This window comes from Esox lucius, chromosome 12 (assembly GCF_011004845.1).
Source record: "Esox lucius isolate fEsoLuc1 chromosome 12, fEsoLuc1.pri, whole genome shotgun sequence".
Classification (NCBI taxonomy): domain Eukaryota; kingdom Metazoa; phylum Chordata; class Actinopteri; order Esociformes; family Esocidae; genus Esox; species Esox lucius.
Window position 1 is genome coordinate 33,041,144 of NC_047580.1, and position 15,495 is coordinate 33,056,638.

The following is a 15,495-nucleotide window of genomic DNA, read 5'->3' on the forward strand; positions in this document are numbered from 1 at the left end:
TCTGGCTGATGTGCTGCACAGATGGTTCTCCTTCTGGAGAGATACTCTAAAGATCTGTAAGAGCGTCCATTGGGTTGTTGGTCACCTACCTGACCAAGGCCCCTGTTGCCCGGTTACTTGGTTTTGCAGGACGGCCAGCTCTAGGAAGAAGCTTGGTGGTTCTAAACGTCTTCCATTTCACTGTGCTCCTGGGAACATTCAAAACTGTAGCGTTTCTTTCTATAACCTTCCATAGATGTACGCATCAACAGAAGTCTGCGACCTTGTATGGAGAGGTGAATGCCATTTTAAATCATGTCAAATTAATTGAATTTGCAACAGATGGACTCCAATTAAGTTGTAGAAACATTTCAAGGATGATCAAACCACTTTGTGTGTCTGTCACAGTGAGTATAAGGAGTCAGGCGGGAATGTGAGGAACACAACTGGTTAATTTCCAGTGACACAATGCACTTCAGAAGAGATGTAACCCCTGATATAGAAAAGGGCTGCTGTAGCGCTTTGTAATGATTAGGGAATGAGAACCAGGGCTGTGTAATGAAACAGGACAGTCCAGGGTGCATTCAAGATGGATGGGAAACGGTGGCAACAAAAAGCCAGGCGAAGTAGATTGCCGAAGCTGTGACAGGCCAGGGGAAGGATCAGCACCAGAGGGAGATGTGACAGGCCAGGGGAAGGATCAGCACCAGAGGGAGATGTGACAGGCCATGGGGAAGGATCAGCACCAGAGGGAGATGTGACAGGCCATGGGGAAGGATCAGCCCCAGAGGGAGATATGACAGGCCATGGGGAAGGATCAGCACCAGAGGGAGATGTGACAGGCCAGGGGAAGGATCAGCACCAGAGGGAGATGTGACAGGCCATGGGGAAGGATCAGCACCAGAGGGAGATGTGACAGGCCAGGGGAAGGATCAGCACCATTATGGGATATTGTGTGTAGATTGATGTCAAAATGTTTTATTTAATTAGAAGTTCAGTTCATAAGACACCACATGGTGGAAGGTTTCTGGATGCTAAACACTGTACATAAGAGACTATATGTGCCATTATGCCCCATCTCATACCAGTCCCTTTCACTCTTGGACTTTCGTGGCGGAGATATGATAATGATTTTACTAATATTATATATTATGCACACATAAACAACATATTACGCATCCAATCCAAAATATATTTTTTTGTAATTAAAAATGCATCTTTATGTGGATTTTGTGTTTGTTGTTTCCTACTGTGAATTATGACTTTAGACATACTGTGTCTCCTAACACTAGTAGCACCTTTACACCAAGTGAACTATTGGTTGTGTGTAAATGTACTTAGCAAATGAACGCAGTTCTGATTCAGATTCGGAACATTACAGACACACATCTGTCAGTTGATTCAAGTTGGAAACCACTTTTATTTTGTTAAGTGAGAATGTCAACTTTCATCCGGAAAACAGCCTGACGTTTCCTCCTCCATCTGTTCCTGTATAGTCATTGGATATTATGCATTTCACCACAATTTACACAGAATTGTAATTTCTGATATTGGTCCAACTTTTAATGTCTTTTTTTATAATTGCTCCCCTATTGTTACAGCATACCACTGAAAACATTGTACAGATACTAAACATTGAATAACTTTGCAAAAAATGTAATCACACTTTTAACAAACTTGACCCTTTTAACCTTTTTTGTAAACAGAAGGCCCAGTGGGAAAAGGAGGTGCTTGAGAATTTTAAAGTGGGCAAGTGTTATGGCTATGTTGCAAACTGTGTTTGTATGCAATAAATATGATGATTTAATGTAAATGTCAACTAGTATATTAGTGTAACAATTTAACGACAAACTACAAAATCATATTATGTACTTTATTTACACATTTTTTTCCATTCACTAACTCCAACAAAGAACAGCAACAGAGAAGCCTGACCTTAATCATTACATTTTAGTGTGTCATCCCAAATCTCCATAGAGATTGGAGACCGTTCCCTCTCTAGGTTTCTTCCCAGGCTTCTGAGTATTATCTAGCCACTGTAACGTTATTACTGGTTCTGTGAGGTTTTAGGCTAGGTATCAGTATAAGCACTTTGTAACAGCTTGTGTAAAAAAGTATTTATAAAATACATAATTGAGTCATTGAGTCTCTCCAAACACCCCAACTACTGTTTTGGCAACACAAATCCTTATTCATTTAAATAGTGGGGGGGGTCCTCTAACACACATTTATATTAACAGCCTTCCACTTTTCACATAGCCAAATTTTGGCCCGTGGTAACATTTATATAACCATAACAACAGAAAAGCAACATTATGGCTAAACCTGCCTCCGCCGGATCTTTCTGCTGTTACATTACGGGTTCAGATTCCGATGCCTCATCTGAACAAACATGCACTGACAACAGATCATCACAGCAACCTAAGACTGTTCCTTTGTCACATGGGCCATTAGCATTAAAGGGTGAAAATATAAAAGCTACTGGACGAGGACATACAGTACATGGACAGAAACAGCTATCAGATGAAGGAAAGCCAAGAGAGTGGAACACATGGGCATCTTTTATCGTAAGGTAAATCGATTTTATTTGTATTCCTGCATGGACACACGTGCCTACAAGATATGAACTGTATTGATTTAAACACAAAGCATCTGACCGTTTCACAGCGTTTGTTTCCAAAAACAGCTGTTCAACTTCTATTCATTCAAGGCGAGAGAACCCATAAATTTAGAACAGGTCTCACAGATATGCTGGAATCCTTCTAATTCGGTTTGGGAAACCCAACATAGGCCCTTGTACTGTCTTTGTTCACCCCTGCTAAAACATAACAGGAAAAGTGGGAAAGGAAGCTGTACAAAGTCGGCAGAACGAGATAAATTATCAAAATAAAATCATCTTTATATAGTTTCATTTATTTATATTAACTCTGCAGTTAATATATTCTGTACATGATAATTCTTCAGGATTTGGGTAAAAAGTCACATGACTGTGCTACATACAGGGGCAGACTGTGACTGGATTTCAGCCCTGGCATTTTAGATACCCTGGCCCTTTACTAACACTCCAGTCTGATTATTAGCCAGACAACAATCCTTTGCGCAAAAATGAATGCCAAACAGCCAGACCGTCCGTGGCTACATACAACTGTGCTTTTATATACAGACTATCATGTCAAAGACGTTTAAATGGGGTTGAGAATTTAGATTAAAATGTTCTTTATAATAAACATAAGGCAACTATGGTTGAAAGAAAAATGCAAAAAAAGGAAGAATTCACAATTTTTTTTATATTCTTTTTGGACAAAGATTTGTGAAGTTACGTCATTTTCATGTGGCTAAGCTCGTGGGCAGACGTACACAAGGGAGAGACACAACAGAAAGTTCATACTGCTGCAAAATGGCTGCATTTCTGTTTCAAAAGTTCTGTAATCTTGTTAAACACACTGGAACTCTATCAACAGTGAATTAATGAAACAGAGACCCCACCAACCCCCCGAAAAAACGTTTTACTGGAAACTTCCCATGAGGTCACCACATGAAAGAATAACACAGTCTTTGGTTACATCCCAAGTGGTGTCTTACTCCTTACACTGTCAACTACTTTTAACAGGGCCGATAATAAGGAAGAGACTGCCATTGGGAATGCAATATTGCTAAATACCCCCCCCCCCCCCGCAACATACATAGATTATCAAACAACCTGGAAACTCAAGTAGCCAAGATCTGAAAGAAGAAAGATATGCGTTTATAGGAACGACTCTAAGCCATGTATACGTTACTATTACACGAAAAGCTCCATCACAGAGGCACAATTGGAACGGTTAAATGACATCACGTTATATGTAGCTATATGGATCTCAACAGTGCATTCACTAATGGTGTTGACACAGTCTTTTTCATTCTAATATGGCCGCCCGCAACTCGGTCCCTCTTCAACCAGCAAATGTATTAATGAAACACTGCCAATAGCACTTATGTTTTCTACTTACAAAGTTTTCCAAACCACTTAATCTTTCGTGACAAGCAAGTGTGAGTTACTTCAGTCACGTGCTACCTTCTGCATTACAGTCTGCTTGCATCTTGCCTCAAAGTGCAGCATTTGCAATTTTTTCATTAGTTAATCTCTGTTTCTTTTTTACTATTTTACAAGGATTTGAAGACACTTTGTGAACCGTAGCAGAGGTTTTAACAGTCAAATGCTGCTACTTTGACTCTATTCCTTTGAATAAAAAAAAAGAAATACACATTTTCCTTGCATTATTAAAATTTGTCATGGAAGGATATTCAAGACACTGTTTGTGAGAGGAAGGCAGAGTGAGCTTTTATAGTCACATGCTATAGGTTGAATATGGCCTGTTGTCTCTCAAAGCTGAGTTAAACAGCTGCTTGTGCTCGCTGGTTGTCTAGGCTGCCTTTTAAACATAGCTCAGTTGGCACAAAGCCAGATGGAGACCAACCTGTCCTTCTGCTATGTTTTAATAAAAACAAACCTGGAGCTGTCTTGGGCTCTTTTTTTATTGGGAGTAAGATAACTTGACACAAGGATTTTAGGTTGTAAGTTGTAGTCATGCTTCTTCACACAATAGCGCTACACATTTCGGTTGTATTTTAGTTACCAATCATGTTACACTGATGAAAGGCAGTCTTTTTTTTTATTTAATCAGAAACGCCAAATGTTGTTTTGGCTCAGGACGTCAACATTGAACGGATTATGAATTGTATCATATTTTAACACTAGAAAAACCTTTTTAGAAACCCCTTCCTGCCATCAGAGGTGTAAAAAGTTACAAAGCAAAAGTTCTCAGCGTTGTTCATAAGTTCATAATTCAGAGATAAATGACCAGATAATGGGAATTGATTAATAGCTGAGTACTTTTATTTTGTAGTGTTTCAACCTCTGCCTCCCTTTAGGAGTCACGTTACCATAACATTCTAACGGTCTTCTAACAAGATGTCTGAGTTCTATTGGACCCAGTATAATCTGGTTGTGTTCATGAACATCTTCAGTATGATATAAAAAAAATATAGAATTTCAACTACTACAGTGGCATTTTCATTACTATTTTTTTCTTTGAATGTCAGTTATAAATAAATTATTATTTGAATATAATATTAAACATTAAATCTAAAGATGGCCATGAATTTAAAAACGGCACAGATATGTCATATTTAATTTAAGTTTCAGACAAAATGACTAACTTTCTAGTGTTTTAAAGAATTGTAGCAAATTCGATAGTAGCAATTTCTGGATAATGCAATTTTGCAATATTGTTGGTTGTTTGCAACTCCTAAGCACTACAGAGAATATTCCTTCAGATATTCAGATCACTCTTCAACTTAAGATGTCTCCCAACATTTACATTCATTTATGTTATTTTCCTTCAGCGTGATATAGTGCTAGATCATGCAAGACAATACATGCAAAAATGCTTGGAAACCAACAGATGAGTTCACACCCACATAACAAGACCTCCTAAAGCTTCAGATACTACCACAGAGTTTGGGAACTGTTTACAGAAAGAAAAGGATTCTCGTTCCAGAACGTCTAGAAGGATCCAGAACATCATGTCAGTTAGAGAAGGAGGAAAGGACCTGGAGCTGAATCTCCCGCCTGTGTCCTTCAGTGCTGTGCCCTGGTTCACGCCCACTTGTCCTTCATTGACCAATCAGCTTTTTCAGGTCAGAGTGGTGACTTCTGGTTGAGCGTAGTTTCCAGTGGCTGCCAGGAAGTCCGTACAGCTCTCTGTTACAGAGAAACACAGGAGAATTGACATAAGACGCAGAACACTCAAGCTTACACACTGTAACGGGATCTACTGCTGGGAAGAAAATGCTTCCTGTAGCCTTCTGCCAGCCATTATATTTGACATTTTAGTCATTTAGCGGAGCCTTTCATCAACAGCAACTTTCAGTCAGAGCACTGGTCTTAGGATAGCTAGGTGGGGCCAACACATTAGTAGTAAGTACACTTTAGTCAATGAAGTGGCTTTCATCAAAGTCATTGGTAAAAGGAACACAAAAAGGTTGATGCTCCCCAAATTCAGCCTTAGGCCGAAAGGAAGCCCCAAAAGCTCTCTGTCTTGCATATAGAAACAAGGACTGATTGATTGACTGATTGAGAGGGAGACTCCAGTGGAAGCAAAGACACTTAAGGGCCTGATGTTGACTGAAACCATGCAGCTAATGGAAACATGGATACCTGAAAGTGGCATGCCTAAAGGGATTCTCCACTCAGACCAAATCAAGTTGAACAGCCGCCTGGGAGTAAAAGAAGCCAAGCGCTCCAAGAGCCTCGCCCAGACCCTGTAGTTCGGTGAGTAGCAACAGCCCATTGTTAATGCCAGACCCATTATTGCTAGCGGTTGCTTATTGCTTCTTTCAGTGACTGTGGCAAGAGCACATCTAAGAATCCAAACCCATCGTCTCTGGCTGGTATTCAAACTAAAGCTCATGTTGTGTCTTTACTGAAGACTTTACTTCTACTACTGAAAGGTGTGAGCTTATCTTGTGAGGGAGGTCGTAAATTTACTGCATACCCAAGACCAGTCTGTAAGTTAATTTGACCATGGGAAGAAGACCTAGAGCTCACCTGCTCCACATCTTGAGTGAGTCAAATGGCCACCATGTTTCCAATACAATTTTCGGCAGCTTTGCTAGTTTATCGCAATACGGAACTTTAAACAGGAACAAACAACTCTGCGATTGATCATACATTTCAATTACAATTATTGTTCTTTCTCCATAAATGGATAAAAAAAGGTCTGGTTACAAAACAATCATACATTTTATTTCACAGCATTTTATTTCACACTTCAGTTTTTTTGAGCAGTTACTAATCTTTAGAATGAATCGTTTGTCGCAGACTCGTTCGTAGACAGTACCTTTTTTTGGAAGCGCCACAACAAGCAACGTCGGCGGAATGGGTACGGCAAAAATGAATGACCGCCCTACTAGCCGAACCTAAAGCTCTATAAGAGGATGCAAGCTTGCGAGGGGGCGGAGCTAGCCCTAAAGGCTACGTACTAAAAGGTTTGATTGAATTAAGCCATTAGTGGTGTTTGAAAGGTTGATTGCCCCCCCCCCCCCACATAATAATTCATTCATATTAAGGACAAGAGGAAATGAGCAGATGATTGACAGGACATTAGGCCAATGAGGTTTAAATGGGGAAGGAGACGTGTGGATCTGTGACTGGGGATGTTCAAATGGACACGGACTCATGGTAATGTCCAAATGGTTATAATTGATTGAATAACTGATTTAGAGATTTTTCTCCCAGAAACACTTAATATTGCACAGGAACACACTCTCGTCTTGATGACTGCATCCACCACGCCGTGAGAGGAACCAGTGGTGCTTTGCTAATCTTTATATCCATCTAAGCGTTGCTTCTCTGAAATGTTTAACAGCTTCCTGCCAAATTGCTCTCCTTCTTCGCCGTATCGTTGGCGAGTTGTTTCCTGCTTCCTGTCTGTTATGCAGGCATGGAGGCATTAGACTACTCATTTCCTTTATGGGTGTAACACAGCCGTGAGAGCAGAGCTGAGAAGACATTGGTTAAATTACAATTTGAAATCTTTTAAATATATTGAGGGTTTTCTGGTGGGAGTGGCCAGGGCGTGAAAGGGAAATCTTTGTTTATAATACTTTTGGTTCAAGCCAAGCCCAAATTCAAGTACTAGAAAATGATTTATGAATAGCATTTCATCTCAGGTCTGTAGGTCAAGGCCATGTAATCAAACAGAATCCAACTGTAAGTAGCTTGTAATACAGGCAGCTTTGAGTATTACGTTTGAGTATTCTTGTATAAGACAATACTTTCTGACCTAATGAGGAACCTCGCGGCTGGTCCAAATGGCACCCGGCTGCCTGGAGAGAAGACCTCTGCTGTCGACCCCTATGTTGGGGGCTCAACCCCAGTGTGTGGTACAGGGCACGGCTCATGTCTCTCCGTACTGCTAATGTGCACTAATACATGAGAGTGCAAGTGTGATATTCCTTGGTAATAGCCTGAGATGTCATTAGCCCGTGAACCACCTGATACAGAGCTGAGGGATTGAGTTTCCCCTCCCCTCTAGACACTCCTCTGATTCTCTCAGATCCCCACCTCTGTTTGCCTCTCTCTCCCTGGCACTTTCTCTCTATTGGATTATTTCACACAACCTCTCTTTCTCCCATTGCTCCCTCTGTCTCTTCCTCATGCATCTTTCTGTTTATGATTCTCTCATTTTCACTTGTCTCCTCGCTCTCTCTCAGCCTCTACCCTATCTCACAGCCTCTACCCTATCTTATAGCCTCTACTCTATCTCTCAGCCTCTACCCTATCTCTCAGCCTCTACCCTATCTTAGAGCCTTTACCCTATCTCATAGCCTCTACCCTATCTCATAGCCTCTACCCTATCTCTCAGCCTCTACCCTATCTCATAGCCTCTACCCTATTTTACAGCCTCTACTCTATCTCTCAGCCTCTACCCTATCTTAGAGCCTCTACCCTATCTCATAGCCTCTACCCTATCTCATAGCCTCTACCCTATCTCATAGCCTCTACCCTATCTCTCAGCCTCTACCCTATCTCTCAGCCTCTACCCTATCTCTCAGCCTCTACCCTATCTCTCAGCCTCTACCCTATCTTACAGACTCAACCCTATCTTACTTTGTAATTTTTTCCTCTCCGTAAGACGCTCTCCTTTTCCCTAGGCTTGGTATCTGTAGGCTTGGTATCTGTAGGCTTGGTATCTGTAGGCTTGGTATCTGCAGGCTTGGTATCTGCAGGCTTGGTATCTGTAGGCTTGGTATCTGTAGGCTTGGTATCTGTAGGCTTGGTATCTGTAGGCTTGGTATCTGTAGGCTTGGGTATCTTTAGTCTGGGTATCTTTAAGCTGGATATTTTGAGTCAGTGCCTTTAGACTGGGTATCATTTGGCTGGGTATCTTTAATCCAGGTATATTTAGGCCAGGTATCATTAATCCGGGTATCTTTAGGCCAGGTATCGTTAGGCTGGGTATTATTATGTTGGGTATCGTTTGAAAAATGTGACATATTTGGTTGATTAACCCTTTTTTTTTTATTGTAATTGTTCAGATAAACAGAGCGGTCACTGTAGTTTTATAGTGTGATGATGGATTTCCATTAAACCTCATTCAAATCTTTCCCCCATCTGATCACAGTTAATCTATTCAAACTGGCAAGTCTACAGCTGCCCATCCAATGATCCTCTCACTATCCTGAATATAGCTCTGTCTGTCTGACAGCTGTTTCCTTCTTTCTGTCTGTGTCTGCTCGCCTGTCTCTCTATATGTCCTCTGTCTCTGTTGGTTTGTCTTTATGTCTGACTGTCCATCTCCCAGCTTGTCAAAATGTCTGTCTTTCTCTGTTTGTCTGATATTTCTGTCTGTCTCCCCCTTGTATGTTTGTCTGATATTTCTGTCTGTCACCCCCTTGTCTGTTTGTCTGATATTTCTGTCTGTCTCCCTGTGTCTGTTTTGGCAAGCAGGTAGACAGGATGCGGGGGGGAAGAGCACAAGGCATCTCCTTCAGAATACAGGAGTCTGGATAGTTTCCCTTGTTCAGAGGGCAGCGCTACCACAAATGTTTTCTGCCCCCGAGGCAGAGTTGACCTAGGAGCAAGACAGAATAAAGAAAATCCAATCTGGCTGTCACAACAGGTCAACAAACATATGAACGCCAAATTCTCTCTCAGTCTCTGCTAAGCTCTGGAACGATTCTACTGGCCAAAAACGCTGGACATTCCTCACGTCTCCAAAACCTGATTAAAACCTCCATCACTCAACAGTTCCCACCATGCTTGGCAAGGCTTCAGCCAAAACACTTAAAGTGAATTTCCTTTGATAAGAGAGTATGAAAGGATGTAAAACCAAGCTAGGGTTTCAGCGAAGTGAGCCATATGTGGGCTTGCGCTGGTGGTAAGTGTGATTTAATGATTGGTCGACTGATGGGTTACTACATTGTGGTTTAATAATACTGAATTCAATCATGTCATTTTCAATTCATAGAAATATTATTAGATCCTATTACTATTGGAGAAAAAAAATACGTCAACATTGTTATATCCTACAACAACATCCTCACCTGCTAAAACGCTCTCACATGCTAAAACGTTCTCACATGCTAAAACGTTCTCCCATGCTAAAACGTTCTCACACACTACGACGTTCCCACACACAAGAATGTTCTAACAAAATGTTGCAATGCTGCAACGTTCTTACACAACATTACGTTCCCAAACGCTGCAATGTTCTTACATGGTTGCAAGGTTGTCAAATGCTAGAACGTTCTCAACTGCTACAACGTTCCCAAACGCTATCATGTCCTTACACAGTAAAGAATTATGGGTGAAACGTACACACGCCTAGATTCCACAGCTATCGAGAGACCGGGCTCTGAACAAACTAACGCACGTGCACGCACACACACACACACACTCTCACACACACTGTGATACCCCTGGCATCGGATCACCTGCCCTCCTAATTCCCCCAAGACTGGAGAGAAAGCAAGACTCCATATCTGGATTTTATGGATTCATTTTTCACTTCCCTGAAGAAATATTTTCCTCCCCTTAGCATCCCGAATCTTATCTACAGATGGTGGGTATGCGCACGTGTGTGTGTGGTGTGTGTGTGTGTGCGCGTGTCTGTTTGTCTGTGTGTATGTGTGTGCACGTGTGTATGTGTGTGCGTGTGATCTACTATAGCTATGAATGACTGCTGGCAGTGAAGGGAATTATTCTGTAGAAGACTTTTCTGAATCCTTGTCAGACCCTTTCTGTTCTGTCGAGCACCTGCACGGGTCCCGAATCAAATCAAACTGTTGGTTTTACTTCCGCTGAAACATACAACCCCCCCAAATAAAGAGTGTTTCTTTGTGTTGTGTGGTTAAGTGTTTGCCTTTGAAGCTACACAAATGTATTGAAAACTAATTAACACGCAGACGCAAACGCTGCACAGGTGGTGAGAGAAAGAAATTGTATCATACCCATGGTCAACGTCCCCGTAGCTGTTAGTAGAACAGAGCGCCTACTGCAAGATCTCAAGGTCTGTTTATACAAAACAACTGATGGAGCAACGCGTTGCCATGTTTATGGAAGTACCAAGCAGAGCAGCGGACTGCAATGTGTTTTCATCCTAATTGTAGAAAGATTTTCACAGCGCTTAGCTTTTTCATTCATGTTTTAAGAGTATGTGTCTGTTAATGTCGTGTTGTTTCAAATGCACTGGTCTGCTGGTATTCTGTATTATGTCACGTGTGGTTTTTGTGGACCCCATGAAAAGTAGCTGCTGCTTTTAGCTGTGGAAAAAGGGGATCCTAAACAGACAGAGAAAAAGAAAGAGAGAGAGAGAGACAAAGATAGTGAAAGAGAGACTACAAAATAAGTGTAATGTTTACCCAGCAATTCATTTTGGTTCAATCTTTTAATTCGTTTTCTTGTTTTCCAGTTGCTCTGTCAATATATACAAGTATACTATGCCAATGAAGCCTATTAAATCAAAACTATTAAATCAAATTAAGACCAGAAAGACAGGTAAAGACAGACAGAGAGAGAGAGAGTGAGAGAGAGAGAGATAGACATACAGCCTGCTGATGTTATGTTAGTGCCTAGCACTGAACTGAAGTGTTGTTTGTAAGTCCTCACTCTGGGAATAGATACAGTACCTCATTTTCAAAAGTTAGGTTGAAAATACTGTCTGTTCCTGATTCCATTTTTCTGCCTATTGGAGCAAGTGTTTAAAACATTAAATGAAACCTTGTCCTCTGGGCCCTGAGGCAGGCTAGAACAAAGAAAGGAGGCAGACTGAAGCAGATAGAGGAGGCAGGCTGGAACAGATAAAGGAGGCAGGCTGGAACAATGAGAAGAGGCAGGCTGGAACAAAGAGAAGAGGCAGGCTGGAACAAAGAGAGGAGGCAGGCTGGAACAAAGAGAGGAGGCAGGCTGGAACAAAGAGAGGAGGCAGGCTGGAACAAAGAGAGGAGGCAGGCTGGAACAAATGGAGGAGGCAGGCTGGAACAAATGGAGGAGGTAGACTAAAGCAGAAAGAGGAGGTGGGTTAGAACAGATAGAGGAGGCGGGCTAGAACAGATAGAGGAGGCGGGCTAGAACAGGTAGAGGAGGCAATTATTATAGCAAAGCTTCTCTACTGTAGCATTGATTTCCCTCTGAGGCTTTGGTAGAAAAATTACTTAATAACTGTGGTTCAATGGGACGTTTTAATGCCGACAAAAGGGTGGATAAGAGGTCATAAAGCCATAAGAACAATGAACACAATGGATTTTATGGATCCGGGGTTTTCTGTGTTTCAACGTATTGACCTCTAGATTCTAGCCGTCTTTGTCATTAATGTTATCAGTTCCATCCCTTTCCTCTGTTCAACCTGTGACCCGTGTAGCTGCTGTTGATGAGCCTTTCCGAGAAGCAGAGGAGAGTAAGCTAGAGAAAGAGACAGAGAGAGAAGGAGAGAAAGCAATAGAGATAGTAAGAGACAGAGAGTGAAGGACACAGAGAGTGAGAGACAGAGTGAGAGACAGAGTTGGGGAGAGAGGTAGAGGGACAGAGAGTGACAGACAGAGTGAGGGAGAGAGGTAGAGGGACAGAGTGTGACAGACAGAGTGAGGGAGAGAGGTAGAGGGACAGAGAGTGACAGACAGAGTGAGGGAGAGAGGTAGAGTGACAGAGAGTGACAGACAGAGTGAGGGAGAGAGGTAGAGGGACAGAGTGTGACAGACAGAGTGAGGGAGAGAGGTAGAGGGACAGAGAGTGACAGACAGACAGAGTGAGGGAGAGAGGTAGAGTGACAGAGAGTGACAGACAGAGTGAGAGAGAGAGGTAGAGCGACAGAGAGTGAGAGAGCTAGAGTGAGGGAGAGAGGTAGAGGGACGGAGAGTGACAGATAGAGGGACAGAGAGTGACAGACAGAGTGAGAGAGCTAGAGTGAGGGAGAGAGCTAGAGGGACGGAGAGAGGTAGAGGGACGGAGAGAGGTAGAGGGACAGAGAGTGACAGACAGAGTGAGGGAGAGAGGTAGAGGGACAGGGAGTGACAGATAGAGGGACAGACCTACCCGTGTGAATGGTGTGCCCCCCCCCAGAGCAGGAGAAGTCTCCTGAGGTGAGGAGGAAACAAGTCGCCTCTTTCTTGGTGGTCTTGTTCGCCCTGAACGACCGGGCTTGTTCCCGCCCGTGGCTGTGGCCATGCCGTAGGGGCCATTTCTCACTGGGGGACAGGGGTTGGGTCAGGCTGCACCCCTCCTCCGATGACAGGGCCACGTTGGCGTCGCCATTCAGCTTGGAGTCTAACGGCAGGACAGAAGATGAGGAAAGCTCAATCAGGCCTGGTTTGTGTATTTCGTCCTGGGTCGTCTCGGAGCAGGAGCGCTGGTCTAGGATCAGTTTCTGATTGTAGATCCTAATAAATGCTTAAGGCATTTAGCAGACACTCTTATAAGGATCACCACCCGGTAGTGAGTTCATACATTTTTATGCTTTTATAATCAAACCCACAACCTTGGCATTGCAAGTGTCTGGAAAGATGGTAGATGGTATAACATGCTGAAACAGCAGTAGGCCGGAATCAGACTCCTACAACAGCTGCTGGTGCACCAGGGCACAGTGGTTGAGACCCCTAGACCCCAACAGGCCAAATAACGCAATGTTTTTACTTATGGAGAGTTAGGATCTGCACGTCGGACAGTAGGATAGCGAGGTTTCTAATTTGAGATTGTATTCATAAATAACATTATACAGGAGGACCTAATCCTGGCACTGCACATCGGAACGACCCAGTTCGGCAGGAGACACAGGCTGACAGTAAAATGCCAAAGCTTTTACTCAACATCCCCTGGGGTCTTACAAGGAAAGGTTGAGCTACAGAGCCACAATGTAATTTCACTGTGAAAACGCCATTTTCTCCACGGTTAAATACAATTTACTGGACAGCAGCAATCTTTTTATTTAAGACCCGGATATAAGCTTACATGAATGCATTTCCATAGCGGAGCAAACACAAACCTGACCGGATTAAACAAACGTACGAGGTTGTGTTACTGGGGACAGTAAACCGGGAAGATGATTAGCATGTTCAATATCATATGTGAATACAGTAAAAAAACAAACATTAGTGTTAAATTAATCAGTGAAATATGTATGCAGGGATACAAGTGTCAACAATGCCAATCTAAAGTGGGGAGAACAAGTATTTGATACACTGCCGATTTTGCAGGTTTTCCTAAGTACAAAGTATGTAGAGGTCTGTAATTTTTATCATAGGTACACTTCAACTGTGAGAAACGGAATCTTAAACATAAATCCAGAAAACATTGTATGATTGTTTGATCACCTAACAACAAGTAAGAATTCCGTCTCTCACAGACCTGTTAGTTTTTCTTTAAGAAGTCCTCCTGTTCTCCACTCATAACCTGTTTTAACTGCACCTGTTTGAACTTGTTACCTGTATAAAAGACACCTGTCCACACACTCAATCAAACATAATCCAACCTCTCCACAATGGCCAAGACCAGAGAGCTGTGTAAGGACATCAGGGATAAAATTGTAGACGTGCACAAGGCTGGGATGGGCTACAGGACAATAGGCAAGCAGCTTGGTGAGATGGCAACAACTGTTGGCGCAATTATTAGAAAATGGAAGAAGTTCAAGAAGACGGTCAATCTCCCTCGGTCTGGGGCTCCATGCAAGATCTCACCTCGTGGGGCATCAAAGAGCATGAGGAAGGTGAGGGATCAGCCCAGAACTACACGGCAGGACCTGGTCAATGACCTGAAGAGAGCTGGGACCACAGTCTCAAAGAAAACCATTAGTAACACATTACGCCATCATGGATTAAAATCCTGCAGCGCACGCAAGGTCCCCCAGCACAAGCCAGCGCATGTCCAGGCCCTTCTGAAGTTTGCCAATGACCATCTGGATGATCCAGAGGAGGAATGGGAGAAGGTCATGTGGTCTGATGAGACAAAAATAGAGCTTTTTGGTCTAAAATCCACTCGCCGTGTTTGGAGGAAGAAGAAGGATGAGTACAACCCCAAGAACACCATCCCAACCGTGAAGCATGGAAACATCATTCTTTGGGGATGCTTTTCTGCAAAGGGGACAGGACAACTGCACCGTATTGAGGGGAGAATGGATGGGGTCATGTATCGTGAGATCTTGGCCAACAACTTCCTTCCCTCAGTAAGAGCATTGAAGATGGGTCATGGCTGGGTCTTCCAGCATGACAAGGACCCGAAACACACAGCCAGGGCAACTAAGGAGTGGCTCCGTAAGAAGCATCTCAAGGTCCTGGAGTGGAGAAACATTTTGGAGGGAGCTGAAAGTCCGTATTGCCCAGCGACAGCCCCGAAACCTGAAGGATCTGGAGAAGGTCTGTATGGAGGAGTGGGCCAAAATCCCTGCTGCTGTGTGTGCAAACCTGGTCAAGAACTACAGGAAACGTATGATCTCTGTAATTGCAAACAAAGGTTTCTGTACCAAATATAAAATTCTGCTTTTC

The 15,495-nt window shown here is 42.8% G+C and overlaps 1 protein-coding gene across 1 annotated transcript in view; it reads right to left on the reverse strand.

Moving 5' to 3' along the window:
* Positions 1–1,379: 1,379 nt before the first annotated feature.
* The window catches only part of kcnc4 (potassium voltage-gated channel, Shaw-related subfamily, member 4), a 30,937-nt gene continuing 16,821 nt past the window's right edge, over positions 1,380–15,495 (reverse strand). The window contains exons 4-5 of the mRNA XM_010902419.4: positions 13,055–13,285; positions 1,380–5,722 (exon numbers count right to left, since the gene is read on the reverse strand). Of these exons, the coding sequence (XP_010900721.1) occupies positions 5,655–5,722; positions 13,055–13,285 (299 nt within the window). The 3' untranslated portion in view covers positions 1,380–5,654. The remainder of the gene's footprint in view (positions 5,723–13,054; positions 13,286–15,495) is intronic.